Consider the following 16,614-nt stretch of genomic DNA (forward strand, 5'->3'; position numbering starts at 1 on the left):
GCACCAATAAGCAAGATTAGTAGCGGGGACCTCAGGAGCTCTTCTTTTCTGCTTCTTTCTTCTCCTTTTTCTTTAGCTTTGGATATTCGTGGGAATCATCTAGTCGGTTGTCAGTTATAACGGGCTGAGCCCGAGGTGGCTGGCTTGCGCTCTCGCCGAGAGATTAGCCGCGTCGAGGTCTCTGTTTCTTGTTCGATTTCTCCTTTTTTGGGTTTCGATGCTCGTGTTTAGTTATCCTAGCTAGTTGTTGATATACTCGCTTGACTGTTGTAGCTTTTTGGTAGCTCAAACATATTGCTGTGATGGTCTAGTAGTTGATTGCTCCAGATACTTCAATGCTTTGGGGCTGGGGTCATATACCCCAAATTATGTGGGTTCCATCTGCGTTCCATGGCCTAGATATCGCCGGAATTGAATCTAGCATGCATGGGTCCCCTGTGTATTTGTATGATACAGCTTTGCAGTATAGTTCTGAGTCTGCCCCCAGGGGCTACAATAGCAAGTCGAAGTGAAATGTCAACTAGCCTTCGCATCTTTATTAACACCCGAGACCCCGCTTGTCCATGCAGACGAATGATGGGTTGCAAGGACCAATCAAGTGGTATGACGGGTCTCATCTCTTGGAGCTTTGAACACAAGTCTCTGAAGCCATGTCGCCAAAACCCATTTTGTACACAGGAGGGGTTTTGCCGCATGTCGGCCAGGAAGGGGTTGTCTGTTCTTTCGTTTCCGTGGTCTTACAGTAGTACTCTATAACGATTGCTGTTGCCTTGAATGCTGGATTTGGTTTAGCCAAGGGACCTAAGACACTGTAATGCAGGTCCTAGAATTTTCCAAGTAGATGACCAATGTTTCACAAATGGCGCGATATGCCTGGATTGTCTAGCAAACTGTTTCTCCGTCTTTGCTGTTTACATTTCCAATTTCATCCATCTGCGTTGTCCGTATTTATAGCTACAGCGCTATAAATCAGATGGCTGGGCTGGAACAGATGCCGTCAATGCATGTGTTGTCTTGAGCATGGCGCAGGATGTAATGTCCACCTAGCTCTGCATACATGTAGTGGTTATACTAAAAAGAATAAATTTTTATATTAAAACTGAACTATAGACTCAAAAACAGTACTATATAGTGTAGCCGCTCCTACGATGTTGTTCTCGCTGAATAGCCGCAATGCCCCTGGCCTATTTCTCATCTCTATTAAGCATTGTGACTTGCCGACGGGACACAGCATATCATGCAACACACGCACGAAATGACTGCAACCCACAGGAGGCATGGCATGTTGACGACCAAGAGCTGGCGGTGAAGGCGCGCGTAGGATTCTGTTATATGAAAAAAATAGTCAACACTTCGTCAGCCATGTTGGGCTCCCAAGTCGACTGGTCTGGAACCTACTGTTCCTACCCGGGTCCTGACCCATGAGTGCCCAACATTTCCCGAGAGCTTAGTTTGCATGTGTATTCCCCCCGTGAGTCTCTAGCAGCGTGGTGGCAGCCTACGGCGGAGGTTCTGGAGGATATCGCGCAGCCGTTGGCCGACTCTAATACTACTCTGCAGCTTGACAGTCCATGTGACTACCAACGACGAATGGAATTATGGAGGCTTTGACTATCTAGGGCGGGAAGAATATGGACATGGCTTTCCTGGGGGGAAGAATCGGCTGCTCGGGCAGCCAGTGAAATATGTTGTCTTGGTCTGGTCTCACGTTCTTTGTCACGGCGAATGGCACGACTACATCCTCGCCATCATCTGGTCACTCCGGCCTCATTTGACAAGAGTTTTGTCCGTTGAAGTTGATGCAAATACCAACGGAGCTGGGCGCAGTCATTGACTCCGACTCAACCCTCAAGTCAACTTGATGTCGAGAGAGACATGCATGTGGTGCGTTGCGTCTGCTCTTCAATGCATGAAATGTACGCCCCGACTCTTCTCTTCCCCTCTTCTCTTCTCTTCTCTTCTCGCCCCCCCCCCATGTCTGAGTTGAGGAGAGCAAATCTGCAACAACGGCATAGCATATCGGTGTGGTATATGGGCTGCGCCACAAGCGCAAATGGCAAACTGAGCCATGCATGCGCTGTGCATACGGCAACGACCCAAGGGCCACCGATTTGATTGCTTTCCATGAAGGTTGCTGTCGTATGATCTACGAGTGGCGGCCCTGAGAGCCAAAGACAGGCATGAAGTTGGATGGGCTACCAGACACTCGGCGAGAAGGTCAGATGCCGACATCTATCCGCACTGGTCGTTTTGCGTTGAGGCAATATTTTCGCGACAAACCCTCCGTCCCAGTGTCTACTGTCAACAAGCGAAAGAGCCCGAGAGGTATAAAGTAGCCACAAGGCCCTCGTATCGTCTCACCACAACTCGTCTTCTAAACAGCTTACTTGAATAATACTCCCAAGCTTGAGTTATTCCAAAACACAGCATCTTCTCATATATTACATCATACTCAGTGAAAACGGACTCCTCCTTGGCTTCCCATTATGGCGCCCGCAGCTGCAAAAATTGATTTCGACGTCGAGGTAGATCCTGGTTCGACGCCATACTTCGGAACACTGATAATCAAGAATCTTCGCCAGAACGGCCATGACAAGGTGACCATCCAGGGGTTCCTCGGCGTCGTCTTCAAGTCGCCCGAGGTCACCGCGGCAATCCAAGTCAACCCGGAGAATCTCCATGAATGGGGTCGTTACCAGGGACAAGATTTGTTTACAGAGTCTATTGAAGCCGGGGCAATTTACGTCATGGCTAAACTCAACTTTGCCGGCCCCTATACCTTCGAGGCCGTCGAGAGATTCCGCTGGCAAATCAATGGCAACCTCACAGAGGACCCGGAGCGCTGGAAAAAGTCGTTTGAGGTCTACGCAGACCGCTTGCCGAGCGGCACCATCAGCGTCGAGTGCGCGGCTGCCCCGGAGAGTCATCTTACCGACGTCCAACAGGTGCTGCGCCTGCAGACGGACAGTTCGGCGATTGTGCTCCGTGTGCCTCCGGGGAAGACGACGCTTTGCAAAGTGCCAGCCATCGGGTACCGCGTCGTCCCAGACAAGCTCGTCAATCCGCTCGAGACGGTCGTCGCCGAGGTCAACGCTTGGCCGAATCAGCTCGTGGTGCAGAAGGATGAGACGGTGTCCACCACGGTCACGTACGGACAGGTCGTGCACTATCTCGCCGTCGATGTCAAGGTGGACCGCATCCAGGCCGTCTCCACGGACGAATTTTACATCAAGGTGACTAAGTCTGGCACGGACAAGACGCTCGGCGACACGTTCAGCACCAGCGGCCACACGGCTAAGCTACGTCGGTTGCCATGGTCAGCCAAGGTCGACATTAGCATCTAAGTTGCGGTAAACAATGTCAGGTACATAGCCACTAAGAAGGAGGTGGTTCCCCAAGATGATTTTGTGGACGTGTCTATTGCCAAGGCCGACATTAAAGAAGAGCAAGTCCCAGGGCCATTCGTGCACCTGAATGTTGAGGTGAAGGGAGGTTCCGGGCTGGACCGGGCCATGGCAGTGCACCTCTTGAAGACGACGGCGCATGCCGAGAATACCGTGTACAAAGGCTCCGTCAGGACCAAGCCCGGAAGCACCTCGTTTCCGCTCGTGACGCCGGGCGAGTACACGGTCCGGGCCGTCGGCTTCGTTGACAAGTGGGTCGTCTACGCCGTCTTTACGGATCCGACGCTCGAGGTCAAACCGGACGGCACCTCGAAGCTAAGCCTGAGCTTACTAGCCGGGGCCAACCTCAAGGTCCGCGGCTTCCCGGGCTTCCTAAGCTTTGGCGGAATCACCAACCTTATCAACCGCACCGGGCAGGACTTTATAAACGCCCGCGCCGCGTCGCTCTTCAAATACGCAGGTATTGACGGCGGCGGCGACCCCGATACGCATCTACCAGATGATCCGGCCACCACGATAACCATCAAGGTCGCTTAAAGGGGCAGGAAAATCTAGGGGAGCCCGTGCTACCTATTATGATCTCGTATACATGTAACCTTTCTCTCGGTAACATCATAGACAAACTTTAAGACGAGTCCGCTTACGAGCATAGCTTAAGCAACTTGATCCTGTCGCTACAGCTCGCCAAGCAGCATGGGAAGCCCCCCGTGCCTGCAGGCTATATCATTAACCCAGACTTTCTCAGTGAGTGCCAGGCGCACAACCTGTGTGCGGGACACGTTATGCCGGTCAAGGAGCCGCTCAAAAAGGCGCTCAAGTACCGACGGCTATTAGATGATATTCCCGAAACCATCGACGACAGCCTCGGCGGCTACGTGCTTGCCGTTAACTGGCTAATACGTACCGTGGCACCAGAGGTGACGTTTGGGTGGCAGGTCAACCTCTGGGGCGGCGGCAAGGGCCCAGCATGGACCTACGGGGAGCAGAGCCCGGCCGTGCCCGCGAAGCAGACGGCCGATTACGTTAACAGCCTTAACGTATTTAATGCTCATTACCGGCCCGACTTCCTGGCCGTTGATCGCTATGAAGCTGACGACTTCACCGAGCGCGGCTATGGCAAGGAGTATTGCTACGGCCCTTACGAGTGGCGCCGCTTCTTTGACTTTTGCGCGGCCCTCAGCCTCGACCTAAAGGTGCCAGTCGTGCCGTGGCAGATTCCTGCGAGCCGCATACCCTTGGTCACCGATCATGTTGAAGACCTCGAGAAGGAGCACTGGGGCACAGGCGGGAGCTATATCCTCGGCGATGCCGGCGTCGGTTCCGAAATCGACAACATCAACCGCAAGATCCTGGACATTGAGTTCTCGCCCCTGCCTTCTGTGAGGACCGTCAGAGACCTCTTTAAACGCGGCGAGCCCTTTGACCTGACGCAGCCGGCTTACATGGACTTGCCACTGCGCGGCATCCCTGGCGTGCTGCTTGGCGGGGGCCAAACGACGGGCATCGTCGATACTATTGGCATGACGGGGCCGTGGACGCAGAAAAAGCTGAGGGAATATCGGCCCCATGCGTTGTCCCTTGAGAACAGCATCGACCCCGAGGCTAACGGGCCTAAGAATGATGTTGATATGGAAGAATGAGGACGCTTCAAGTGCGGCTGCGAGATTGTAATGGTGTCGAAAAGGATATCAAGAGGGTGCGAGCTGCCAAGTTTTACACCAGAAGAAAGCCTGTTTCGGGTGCCAAGGCCTAGCTGCAAACCACGGTCCGTTTTATTATATAAAAAGGAACTATACACTCTTTTCAATGAAAAATTAGAGTCTCTCGTTTCATCTACATTATCTTAAATAATCGTGCTGTATAATATTATGAACTACGCTTCTTTATAAAGACAAGGCGCTCTGCCGGACGCAGGCTGGTGACGCGGCCGGGCAGACCCATGTACTATGTGCAGTACAAGCAGCTACTTGTACTTGTAAATCTTTTGGGTGCATGGCTAGTTGACTCTCTAGTATTCCATGTTTTTCTTCACCCCTCCAAGTATATTTCTAACAGACGTATCAGGATCAGGGCCGGTGGGAAGAGGCATAGAAACTTCAGGTGCAGGCAGCGGAGGCAAGCGTCGTAAAAGCGCAGCGCAATGTGTGTCCAAGGTACTGTCAGACCAAATTATCTTTATTACCGATGTTTGGGTGTCATAGTACGGGGTTTCCTTTGTGTCATTGCTAAATCAATCTTCATATGTGCCCGCCTCTGGTGATGGAGTTGGACTGTGAGAAACGAGACCTAGGTCTCAGTGCAGTACACCGTTTTTAGCTGTCATGTAAATGTTACATGCAGCCATTAAATGCGATCCATTCATGGAAAAACACCAATCAGCTGACTCGACCGTTGCATTGGGAATCGTCTACGTCCGCGAAGCCAGACAGGAGACGAGACCTGGTCGCAACAGAATTCGAACAGCCAGCCAGAGTACACGGTACGGAGGTGCAATTTTGAAAATTGTACACAATTAAACGAGAGTCACACAGAAGCCCTGTTTTCTCGCTAGAAATGGCGTTCCAATCATCAGGACATAATACTACAATACTCCATGTAAAATTAACCAATTCGCTGGCTGACCCCTTGTTCCAAGGCAGCAGGGCACCGCAGGCATCTTGGGCGTCAGTCACGTTGAATTGGTGCCAACATTACATACAAATGAGTAAACGTTACGTTTTGCCGCAGGGCACGAGAAGAAAACGGACCAAGGAAGAGATGATGGCATCTATTGACGGGGATATGGTACAGTCCGAACGAACTGAGGCCCAGGTCAACCTGCGCATGGAGAATATTCCCAATTGGGCCACTAGGGAGTTGGATAGGAGATATCCGGATACAAGCTGAAGAGGATACGAAGCGCAAGCACTGCAAGGGGCAGTTTGCAAGTTGTTGGTTGGATGAAACGCACTATTCCGGTCATTCCTGATCTAGTCACTATTGGGGAGAGCGGTTGAGGCCCATGGAAAATAACAAGAGTGAATTTGTGACAAAATCTCAGTACGGAGTAAATGAGTCTCCTAAAGGAACGACTGCAATCGGACGGAACGCTATTACATTGCCGTTACGGAGTGATCCTGCACATCTCTGGATCCTTAAATTAGTGGCGTTGTGACAAACCATTGCATATGTCTTAAGCACAGCCACAACTACGTGGCAATTCTGCGGATTCAGGATTGCTTCTCCGTATTGTGCAATTCTCTTTCTTCTGCTTACGCTGGTCAAGACGGCTCAGGGATGCTAGATTGGGCCATGTACTTGGGACGTGTCACATGTCGGTCGTTGAGTGTCCTATTTCGGAGGGAAATTGACCGATTCAGGTACAGCAGAGGCAGAGAACGTCACTCTGAGTCGCAGCGGGAAGTGATGTCTCAACAGCGCACGAGGGTTTTAAACGACAGCCGAGACATCGATCAGCGCTAAACTACTCCGTATGTATCACCAATGCCACGCTGCAGTATTGCGCAGCACACTTAAGCCAGCCACGAGAAGATTTACAGTCCAAATTAAGCCCTTTGCATTTTCTAAGCCTAGTATTTGTATAAAATACTGGACCATTATGCCATAGTTGTCACATTGGCAGTCATGTCTGGCTTGCACCGCTAGGTCCTACAACTAAAACATGTGCCAGAGTCATTTCGCAAGATTGGCAGCATAAACTAGAACGCAGGGATCTCTAATGCTATATTACTAAGCTCTGTGGCCAATTCAGCCAGCCACGAGACTATTCTCTTGGATACAGCCGTCGTCAATAAACCGTCAACATGGGCCAGTATCCCTCCGATTCAGCCACGTCTGTTGGACGCCGTTCAAGACAAAATAACCATCATATCCGGCTATGCTTCGTTGAATGGCTCGCGAATATTCTGCATTGGACAAATGATGACAAGCTCAGAAGTCTGATTAGCTGGCCCATCTGTACCTGAGCGGGCTGAAGGCTGATCACTTCCATTTCCAATGCTTATCGACTACTGAAGCTTACATATGCACACTCTTTGTCTTGGTTCAGACTGTTCGACAGGACAACTTATTGATCACAAAATTCCCTCAAGTGTTGGTCAAGTTTGGCAAACTGAACAGAATATAAAATGTCCGCTCCGTCCCCCTTCAAGTTGCGCCCCTACAACCATCAAGCCAGCACCTCATTTTCAGTCAGTCAGCTTCAAAGACATTCAATCGCCTTCAAACAGTCAAGAGAAGCACAATGTATCCCTTGAGCCTGTTGGCTGTTGCATTTGCCGCTCTGGTTGCTGGTCAAGATTGGGATGTTGCGGTAAGGCAGTTTATTGACCTTTGTCAACAAGATTCCTTATTCACATTCTTCGATGATAATATAGGCCGTGCTCTGGAATGAACAAGGCCAATCGTTTATGGTTGGCCGAGTTGATCAATGTGTGGACATCCCGCCTCCCATGTGAGTCAAAAACCCAAACACTCGAACATGAAACAGCTCATCGTGCTGTACTAACTCAATTTATAGCCGCGGGCAAATACAGTCGTTTGAGCTTGGCCCCCGCAGCTCGCGCTGCATTTTCTTTCTGTAAGCATATTCCTTCCGTTACCTATCCGGCAGACGTTTCTGTTTCTCTCGAGGCTAATGCCAAGCAGGGAGAATGGTTGCCTTGTCGAGAGCGAGGTAGCGACCTACGACGGAAACGTAGGTCCAGTGCCGGATGATGTAAATCAGTCCCGATCTATTTTTTGTGAGGGAAAATAAGTACAGCTTTGGAGAATGAGAACAACTGCTGTTTATCTTCCAGTGAAGTATGTTGTTGGAGACTTGGGGATTGTGAGAAGTAGGTTTGCCTTGGTACAGGTTTTTGTCCTGATACTCGGAGCGGTTTTCCCTGTACCTTTATGCAAATGCAAAGGTAGTTGAACAAATATCAGTCCATATGACGATGCCGCCTTTAGCATGTGTCCGTGCCGATACTGAGAAAACGATGTACGCAGCTGTACAACAATCACGGTAACATTCACCCATGTAAGAAGGCGCAAATTACTGATAATTCACTGGCTCACGACACCAAGTCAGGGGCTGATAGCACGCATAATGCTGCCAAGAAACCATAAAAGTACAAGTCACACTCACTCCTGCTTGTCCGCCAGTAACGCCATCTAGACTTGGTGTTCCCGTGATTCAACATGGTGGCTTAGGTTCACTTTTCAATAGTTAACTACCTCCTTGCCAACTAGAGGCGTTTTTGACTTTTCGCCACGAGAGACCTGCCTAAATAGGTAATAAGTTGCTCGGGAGGTTACGTTGGTATCGCTACGATCCTCTTCGGTCGTTTTGGTGCAGAAGCAAGGACGAGATGACGGGAATGCTGATGATTACTGGCTAGGCGATGAGCTCCTTTCTAGCCTCGACATACTCGACTATGATGAGTCTCGAAGGAAGCTGGAGACGTCATGCAAGAAGTTGCCTTTGTACAGCAAATGTCCAACAAGAGACATTCTTGAAAACACAAATAAACAATGGTCGCCAGTGTGCTACCGCCAGGCTGGGCGGACCCCGGCTAAGGAGAGCTCTCGTCCGAGTCCCAGTTATGAGCAGAATCCAGAGAACTGGAATCGGTTTGTCAATCCAGAGACCAGGATGCAATATAGCAAGCAGGGAGAATTTGCAGAGTGGACCAATAAATGCAAAGATGGAAGCTCAACCACGGCTGTTGCGGTCCCATCCATTATGATGGAGGAGTTACGGCGAAGAACAATCTGCAAGACAGTTGAACGTGGTGGGAATATTCAAAAAGGAAACATGTCAAATTTTGACAATTTAATTTCCGGGCAAGGGCGTTTAGCAAACATGCTCTGGCGGCGCAACATTCCCATCCTTCTGGCCTAGATCAGTCTTCAACACCCTTCCAAACAATTCCAGCAAAATCTCGAAACAAATCTTGGTAACAGCCGGGTCGTATCTTCCCTTGCTCAACTCGTCCCGTATAAAGGCATGTTGGGCCCAGGCGAATTCGTGAAAGCTAAAAACGCAGCCTGCATCACGGAGTTTGCTGCGAATCAAGTCTCGACCTTGGTCAGGGACGTGGGTGTCTTTGATGCCAAAGATCATCGCTACTTCTCCCCCCAGCCTGGATAAGTGGTCTATTGTGTGGTTAGAGTTGGCGGGGGCAGAGGGGGATGAGTTTGCAGCCGTGTAGGGGCCCAGGGTACGGCTATGGATGTCGGTGGCAAAGTAGGAGACGCAGGCATTTATCCGGGGGTCAAGCTAGGAGGTGTTAGACAAGACGCAACGCCAAAAAGCAAAGATTTTTGGTACACATACGGCAGCTCGGACGGCGAGATGGCCGCCTAGACACATGCCGGTTGAGCCGATGAGGCCGGTGCATGTTGGAAGTGAGAGGAGGTAGTCGACTGTTGCGTGGGAGTCGGCATCGTAGGACTCGAGAGTCTGAGCCATCAGTTAGATGGCGCAAGTTTATAGTGGCAAAAAGGGAGCATCACAGAGCTTGCCTTTTCAATCTTGAACTTGTTGCCTCGGTCCGTGTCTTCCACGTCGTACTTGAGAGGCTCCGGCCCAACAAAGTCATGGTAAGAGGATGGTGCCGCAACAATGTATCCCTGCCCAGCTATCTGGCGAGCAAACCGAGCGACTGGTCCAGTAACTGCCATATACGGGTTAGATCTTGGGGCATCCGAGTGGTGCCGAGTATGTGAGTACCTTGGTAAATTTCGCTAAAGAGGCAGACACCTGGGAACCGACTGAGTACGGTGAGCGACTGGGCGTTCACTTGATAAGGCCTACAGGCCTACTAAAGAGATCTTACGCCTTTGGATAACCGGCAATGACCGGGTGAAATACAAAAATGCCTGGTATAGGTGGTGAGCAAATGTCTGGCGGAGGGACCGGAAGCTTTTTGGTGAGGGTAACGTACGCATGGTGCTGTCCTTGCCATTGGCAGACGTGGGCACGTCGACGTGAGATTCCTCGATCAACATGCTGAGTTGGTTGTAATGTGTATACTCCTTTTAAAAAAAGACCGTTGCCAATGGATTCAAGGTTCGCGGAGTGAGCTTCAAGTTGTGTCAACTCAAGCTCAACGATGCTTGGCTTGAGACCCGAGGGTGTGAGTGAGCGGCGCGTACTGTACGCTGAATTGGGCAAAGTGCAGAGTGCAGGCCCCACAGAGGGTTGTAGTCAGCATCCAGGTTGTGGTCCGGAGGCGGAAAAATAAAGCGGCCCGGTGTCCGGGGGCCACAGGGGATCAATTGGCACACATGACATGGACCCGAGGCCCTAGCGCTCCCAGCCATCCCCGGCACCAGCAGCTGTCTTTCGCAGGCTCGCAGCACATGCTTCACTGTCTGGTTACTGAAAACGGCATGGCGTCGGTGGGTGCTGCAACTGACCACGGGCATGCCATCACAAGGGTCAAGCGCTTGACGGGTCGGGATCATCTCATCTCCAGCTCCCCAGCTTCTCTTCCCAGACTTTATGGCCACGTCTGCATCCCTCGGCCCATTCGAACCTCCAATCTGCCTCCTGCTCCGCCCGCGATTATTCAACAATTTTTTTTCTTCTCTTCTTGACCCTCCCCCTTTCGCCTCTTTTCTTTTGAGCTAATGGTTGCTTCGGCCCCTGGCGCTTTGCATATTCCGTTCCCACTGCAATCATGAACGGCCACTTTGCTGCCGTGGGCGACAAGCCCGCTGGCGGAAGCTTCGAGCACGGTGTCCAAGTCATTGACGAGGACAAGGAATTCAAGTACGCACGTCTGGCCACGAGTTGAAATGCCCGCAGCACAGTCCGTGGCCGTCGCTAACATGCGCAGTGAGAACCTCAACGAATACCTGCAGACCACAAATGTCGCCGACTCGGGCTTCAACTACCACCTGATTTCCGTCTTCGGCTCCCAGTCCACCGGCAAGTCGACCCTTTTGAATAGTCTCTTTGGCACCGAATTCTCCGTCATGTCCGAGACGGAGCGTCGCCAGACCACAAAGGGCATCTGGATGTCCAAGAACAAGCGCGAGGAAAGCGGCGGCGCAAAGATGGCCGACAACATTCTCGTCATGGACGTCGAGGGGACCGATGGTCGCGAGCGCGGCGAGGACCAGGATTTCGAGAGAAAGAGTGCGCTCTTTGCCCTGGCCACCAGCGAGGTCCTGATTGTCAACATCTGGGAGCACCAGGTGGGGTTGTATCAGGGGGCAAACATGGGCTTGCTCAAGACCGTTTTCGAGGTCAACCTGCAACTATTTCTCAAGGATAAGCAGTATGCCCTTTGCATTCGCACCATGACAGCCGAATTGCCCGCTAAGTCGTCTTGATAGGTCAACACCGCGATCATTGCTCTTCTTCGTCATTCGAGACCACCTCGGCACGACTCCCCTGGCCAACCTTCGCACCACATTGATACAAGATCTCACCAAGATTTGGTCCACCATCTCAAAGCCCCAGGGCCTCGAAAGCTCTCGAATTGAAGACTACTTCGACTTTGGCTTCGCTGCGCTGCCCCACAAGATTCTCCAGGCCGACAAGTTCACCAGCGAGGTCGACAAGCTTGGTTCGAGATTTACGGCGGGCCACAAGGGCAACAAGGGCAGCGACCACGAGCTCGAAGGCGGGGTTTTCCTTTCCGAGTATCATCGCAGAATTCCCGCCGATGGCTTTTCAGTCTACGCCGAGGGTATCTGGGATCAGATTGTGAACAACAAGGACCTCGACTTGCCCACTCAGCAAGAGCTGTTGGCGCAGTTTCGATGCGATGAAATCTCGCGCGAAGTCTTGGTGGCGTTTGATCTTATTGTGGCCCCCCTTGAAGAGCAGCAAGGCGAGGCGACCAAGCTCGGAAAGATTTTGGTCCTCCCCGACCTTGGTGGTGTCGGTAGTGATGCCCGAGGAGCGCTCCTGCGCGCCTTTGAGACGCAAGCCAGCAGGTACCACAAGGGGGTGTATACGCGCAAAAGACAAGAGTTGGAGGCCAAGGTCGATGCGAGACTCAAGGCGCTATACATGGGCCAACTGGCGGCCGCGCACAAGGCCGGCGTTGGTGCATTCAGCGACGCCGTGTCCAACAAGGTCAAGGCGGGGCAAAAGGCGGGCGGCGGCTACGAGTTTGCCGAGATTGTCGCCAGCGAGAAGACGAAGACGCTGGACATTTTCAAGAGTGAAGCGCAGGGGCTCGCCATTGAGGATCTTCCGTGGACCAACTTTAAGCCCCAGTATCAGCTGTTTGAGGCCGAGCTCGACGAGGTCAGTGGGAAGCTGCGCAAGGAAGAGATGCGGCGGCTTGCGACCAGAGTCGAGCGCTGGGTCAAGTCTCGTCTCGGAGAGGCCATTGGGCTCGAATTCAACAAGCTCGGCTCGGGGCGAGCCGGCACGGGTGCTCCAGAGACTGGTGAGAAGCCTAGCGAGAAGGATCTCTGGGATCGTGTTTGGAACGTCTTTGCTGGCATCGTCAAGGAGGCCGAGGGCCGCTTCGCTGACCGTGCCAGGAGCTTTGACGCCAGCGATGACGAGGCCGAGGTTGGCATGTGGCGTTTGCGTCGCAAGAGCTGGGTAGGACTCCGCGAGAAGATTGAGGAAGAGGTCATGGAGGGCAACATCCTGCTCAAGCTGCGTGAGAATTTCGAGGACAAGTTCCGGTACGATGAGGCGGGCGTCCCTCGGATATGGCGGCCGACCGACGACATCGAGGGCATCTACACCAAGGCGCGGGAGTCGACCCTCACGCTCATCCCGCTCCTGTCCAGGTTCCGTCTCTCTACGACATATGCGCCCCCGGATCTGGTGAGCTTTATTGGAGGCCAGCCCGCCGGTGTGGAGGTGGGTGATGAGGAGGATCTGAGCCCCATTGGCGGTGTTGATGAGGATGAGGGCAAGAGCCTCGAGGAGGAGATGACGGTGCTGAGTGAGGGTAAACGGCAGGACTTGGTTGTCCGGTTCAAGAAGACGGCAGACGGTGTCTACGTGGAAGCCAAGCGCAGTGCGATTGGAGGCGTGGCTCAAATCCCGTGGCCTTTTTATGCGCTGCTCCTGGCGTTGGGGTGGAACGAAATCTTTATGGGTAAGAAAAGTCCAATTCTACTCTGGTGTATAATCTTGTCGAATGCTGACAAGGGTCATTTTAGTCTTGCGAAACCCCTTCTTGTTCATTTTCCTCCTCATGCTTGCGGGCGGCACGTACGTGGCGTACACGCTCAACCTCCTGGGGCCGATGATGCAAATGAGCAACGCGGCCGTCAACCAAGGCGTCGAAATTGCCAAGCAGCAGCTGCGTGATTTCATTGCCAATTCAGAGGCGGCGCGGTCGGCTTTGAACGTCCCCTCTGCACCTGCGTACAGTGAGCGCGAGAGCATCAGCATGGATACCCTTGACGGACAGGGCAGAAAGGCATCGCCATCAGAGGAGGTTGATGACATTTGAGCATTTTTTTCAGGGTCCAAGGGTTTTTCAAAACGAGGAGGGATTCTTTCAATGGGGGAGGGTAGTGGAGTAGTTTTCATGGGTAGGATACGCGAGGTAATGTCTACAACAGAGGTTGCTGTTTTCTTCATGTCAAAAGCTTCAACAGGTATCCATCTATCCACAGGGACCAAGACGCAATGCGTATCATGAATCATGTATTATGTGTGCCATTGCCTGCTGCTATAAGAAGAAGAGAAGAAGAAAAAGAAGACGCCGTTGCCAACCCGTCAAAACGCCTCGAGCCCAGCAGGCGAGCCGTACCAGCCCCCCAGCTCGTCCGTCTCGTCGTCGCGGCCGGCAGCGAAGAAATCCGTCACCCTCATGGAATCCCCGGCCTCTTCCTCCACGGGCCAGTCGACCCTGACGCCGCCCTTTGTCTCGAGCATGTCCTTTGCCGTGCCCCAGCTGAACCTGCACTCGGGGCCCCAGCCAAACACGGGGTGCATATTCCTCCGCAGCCAGGCGACGCACCTCGCGTCCGAGGGGTACCCGGAGCCCCATTCCATGCCTGGCCCGGCGCCGTTTTCGTCCCGCCGCGCCTCGTACAAGACCTCGAGGGCCGCGTCGCGCGTCACCTTGGCGCAGACCGACGCCGCGCTCACGCAGGGGTACAGGCTGTCGGCCTTTTTCGCGACGGTGATCTTGACCGTGGGGAACACGCGCTGCAGCCTGGCCTGGTACGTGGCCGGCGGGCCGACGGTGTCGACGTAGACCTCGCGGACGTTGAGGCCGCGCTCGAGGGCGCCCCGGACCAGCGCGACGGTGGCGTCCATGGCCTGCGCGTTGAGGTTGTACGCGCCCGAGGGGCGGAGCATGCCGGCCGAGATGTCGCGCGCGGAGAGGGCGGCGGTGGCCCAGCCGCACTGGGCGTGGAGGTCGGTGCCGGCGGTGCAGAGGGCGCGCATGAGCGACGAGCGCGCGGCGGCCGTGAGCGCCTTGGAGTCGTCGAAGCCGTGGGCGTCTCGGAGGAGGGGGTCCGACTGCGGCAGCGGCAGGTAGAAGATGCCGTAGACCATGGGGCCGAGGACGGGCCCGCGGCCGGCCTCGTCGACGCCCAGGCAGAGCGGGGGGAGGGACGACGGGTCGGACGCGCGTGCGGGCGTGAGGAGGGCCGGGGGGACGGGCGAGAAGTGCGTGAATGATGAGCCGGCGAGGAGGGCTTCGCGGTGGACCGAGGGCGGGAGGAAGGTGCTTGGTGATGGTGGTGTTTCGTCGGCTTCCGCCATGGTTTGTAGCTAGCGTGGGGGGTTGGCGGCTGTAGAGAGTTGCTTTTGTTTTGAAGCAGGACTGGAAATGGTGGTGGATGGTGTTGAAGAGGTGTTGCCAGTCAATTGGTGTGCTGAGAGGTGGTGATGGGTGTTTTACGCGTGGGAGCTGCGGGAGACGCGTTTTGGTGGGCGTTGACGATTTGATGCATATTGACATGTACATACGTACCGATGCGTACTCGGAAGTGGAGAAGGCAGCCCCACATGCCGTGCCTCAAAGCTGCGAACGGTCGGTAACGCATCACAATCACGATTTACTTCCTTCTTGTCTTTCCCTTTCTTTTTTTTTTTCTTTTTTTGGCGTTTCAGACACGTCGGTATGCTGCATCAATAAGCGAGGCGAACCATACGTAGCCGTGGCGCAACACTGCCCCCCTACGCCTGTGTATATGCCACTCTCACGACCTCAACTAGAAAGCGCTCTCGGAGCCCCTCGACAAAAACAACATCGCTTACCTGCCGACTCAACGTGTCCAAGGTATCGAATGTGATGACAATGTCCATGTAATCGCGCGCACTAATGTCCCCGATATTACTTCCGGGCGGCGGGGGGGCCGCGAGTGGCGTCACGCGCAACATGTAGCGCCGTCTCGTCACGTCGTCGTAGATGTAGGCCGTGGTGGTGAGTCCCCGGTGCTCTTCTCCTGCCAGTTGACGAGCAAGAAAGTCAATCATGTCGGCAAACTGTTCCGGCCTCGCGCCCGAAACCACCGTCTGGCCTGCTTGTACGCCGGACCTTTGGAGCTTCTCGACAGGTGAGAGGCCGTCGTTTGTCGTCTGCATGTTGATGATCAACCCTTTAGCTGCTGTGGAAATGGTCAACTATTTGTTCCGATGTAGCTGCGGTAGTTTCTGGAGACTGTTGGATTTTGTCTGTAAATCGGTGGATGTGTTCAGCGCAATGAGTGTTGAATGGATCGTCTGAGTTTATCGAAAACGTCTTCTGATACCTCCTCAAGGGGGAGAGTAGAACTTATAGACGCAAGCCAGGAAGGGCAGCCATCTGGTCCAGGGAGCCAAGTCCGGTCTTGGCTACGTCCACTAAAAGCCTTTTTAAAGTAATCAGCTTGATGAGCAGACAAGCCCAGTCTTCCGCACGGTCTGAGCTTGTGTGGCAAAAGTCCCGGTTAACAAGCGTAAGTTGAGTAGTCTCACACTGAACGGTATCTGGAAACTAGAATGGCTGTTCGATAGACATGGTTTGCGATCCGAAACGAAAACGCCACAGGCTTCGTTAGCCCGTACCCAGAACTCGGCTTTGCCGCCACTATAAGTACCGGACGTATGCAAATTCCATGCAACAGACGCCAATTGCCTTCCTTATTGGCTCCCGCAATCACCGGTGGCCTAATAAGCTTTCTCTTTCATCATGATGACACTATCTTCGGTGTATTGCGAGGTGCCAAAACAAGACTGTTGAGCTTCTATCCATCTTCGGGGTGCCATGCACAATCCCCATACGCAGGCTGCCAA

General features: G+C 53.2%; 5 protein-coding genes across 5 annotated transcripts; 2 read left to right on the forward strand and 3 right to left on the reverse strand.

The window, feature by feature from the left end:
• Window positions 1-2,486: 2,486 nt before the first annotated feature.
• On the forward strand, window positions 2,487-5,044 carry MAA_07716 (uncharacterized protein; the record flags this gene model as incomplete). Its single annotated transcript, XM_007825714.1, has 3 exons — window positions 2,487-3,316; window positions 3,365-3,932; window positions 4,085-5,044. The coding sequence occupies 3 exons, from the start codon at window positions 2,487-2,489 to the stop codon at window positions 5,042-5,044; spliced, it is 2,358 nt and encodes a 785-aa protein (XP_007823905.1).
• Window positions 5,045-9,243: 4,199 nt separating this feature from the next.
• MAA_07715 (dienelactone hydrolase) lies at window positions 9,244-10,073 on the reverse strand (the record flags this gene model as incomplete). The annotated part of the gene is made up of 3 exons (XM_007825713.2): window positions 9,244-9,669; window positions 9,727-9,852; window positions 9,906-10,073. 3 exons carry the CDS (start codon window positions 10,071-10,073, stop codon window positions 9,244-9,246), a joined length of 720 nt encoding a protein of 239 aa, XP_007823904.2.
• Window positions 10,074-11,074: 1,001 nt separating this feature from the next.
• Window positions 11,075-13,831, forward strand: MAA_07714 (protein SEY1; the record flags this gene model as incomplete). The annotated part of the gene is made up of 4 exons (XM_007825712.1): window positions 11,075-11,166; window positions 11,234-11,677; window positions 11,736-13,471; window positions 13,536-13,831. The coding sequence occupies 4 exons, from the start codon at window positions 11,075-11,077 to the stop codon at window positions 13,829-13,831; spliced, it is 2,568 nt and encodes an 855-aa protein (XP_007823903.1).
• Window positions 13,832-14,100: 269 nt separating this feature from the next.
• On the reverse strand, window positions 14,101-15,099 carry MAA_10603 (uncharacterized protein; the record flags this gene model as incomplete). Its single annotated transcript, XM_011412321.1, has 1 exon — window positions 14,101-15,099. One exon carries the CDS (start codon window positions 15,097-15,099, stop codon window positions 14,101-14,103), a length of 999 nt encoding a protein of 332 aa, XP_011410623.1.
• A 417-nt stretch (window positions 15,100-15,516) lies between these two features.
• Window positions 15,517-15,924, reverse strand: MAA_07713 (uncharacterized protein; the record flags this gene model as incomplete). The annotated part of the gene is made up of 1 exon (XM_007825711.1): window positions 15,517-15,924. The coding sequence occupies one exon, from the start codon at window positions 15,922-15,924 to the stop codon at window positions 15,517-15,519; it is 408 nt and encodes a 135-aa protein (XP_007823902.1).
• Between the last annotated feature and the right edge of the window lie 690 nt (window positions 15,925-16,614).

The sequence above is a fragment of the Metarhizium robertsii genome, assembly GCF_000187425.2.
Source record: "Metarhizium robertsii ARSEF 23 chromosome Unknown MAA_Scf_1, whole genome shotgun sequence".
Taxonomy (NCBI): Eukaryota; Fungi; Ascomycota; class Sordariomycetes; order Hypocreales; family Clavicipitaceae; genus Metarhizium; species Metarhizium robertsii.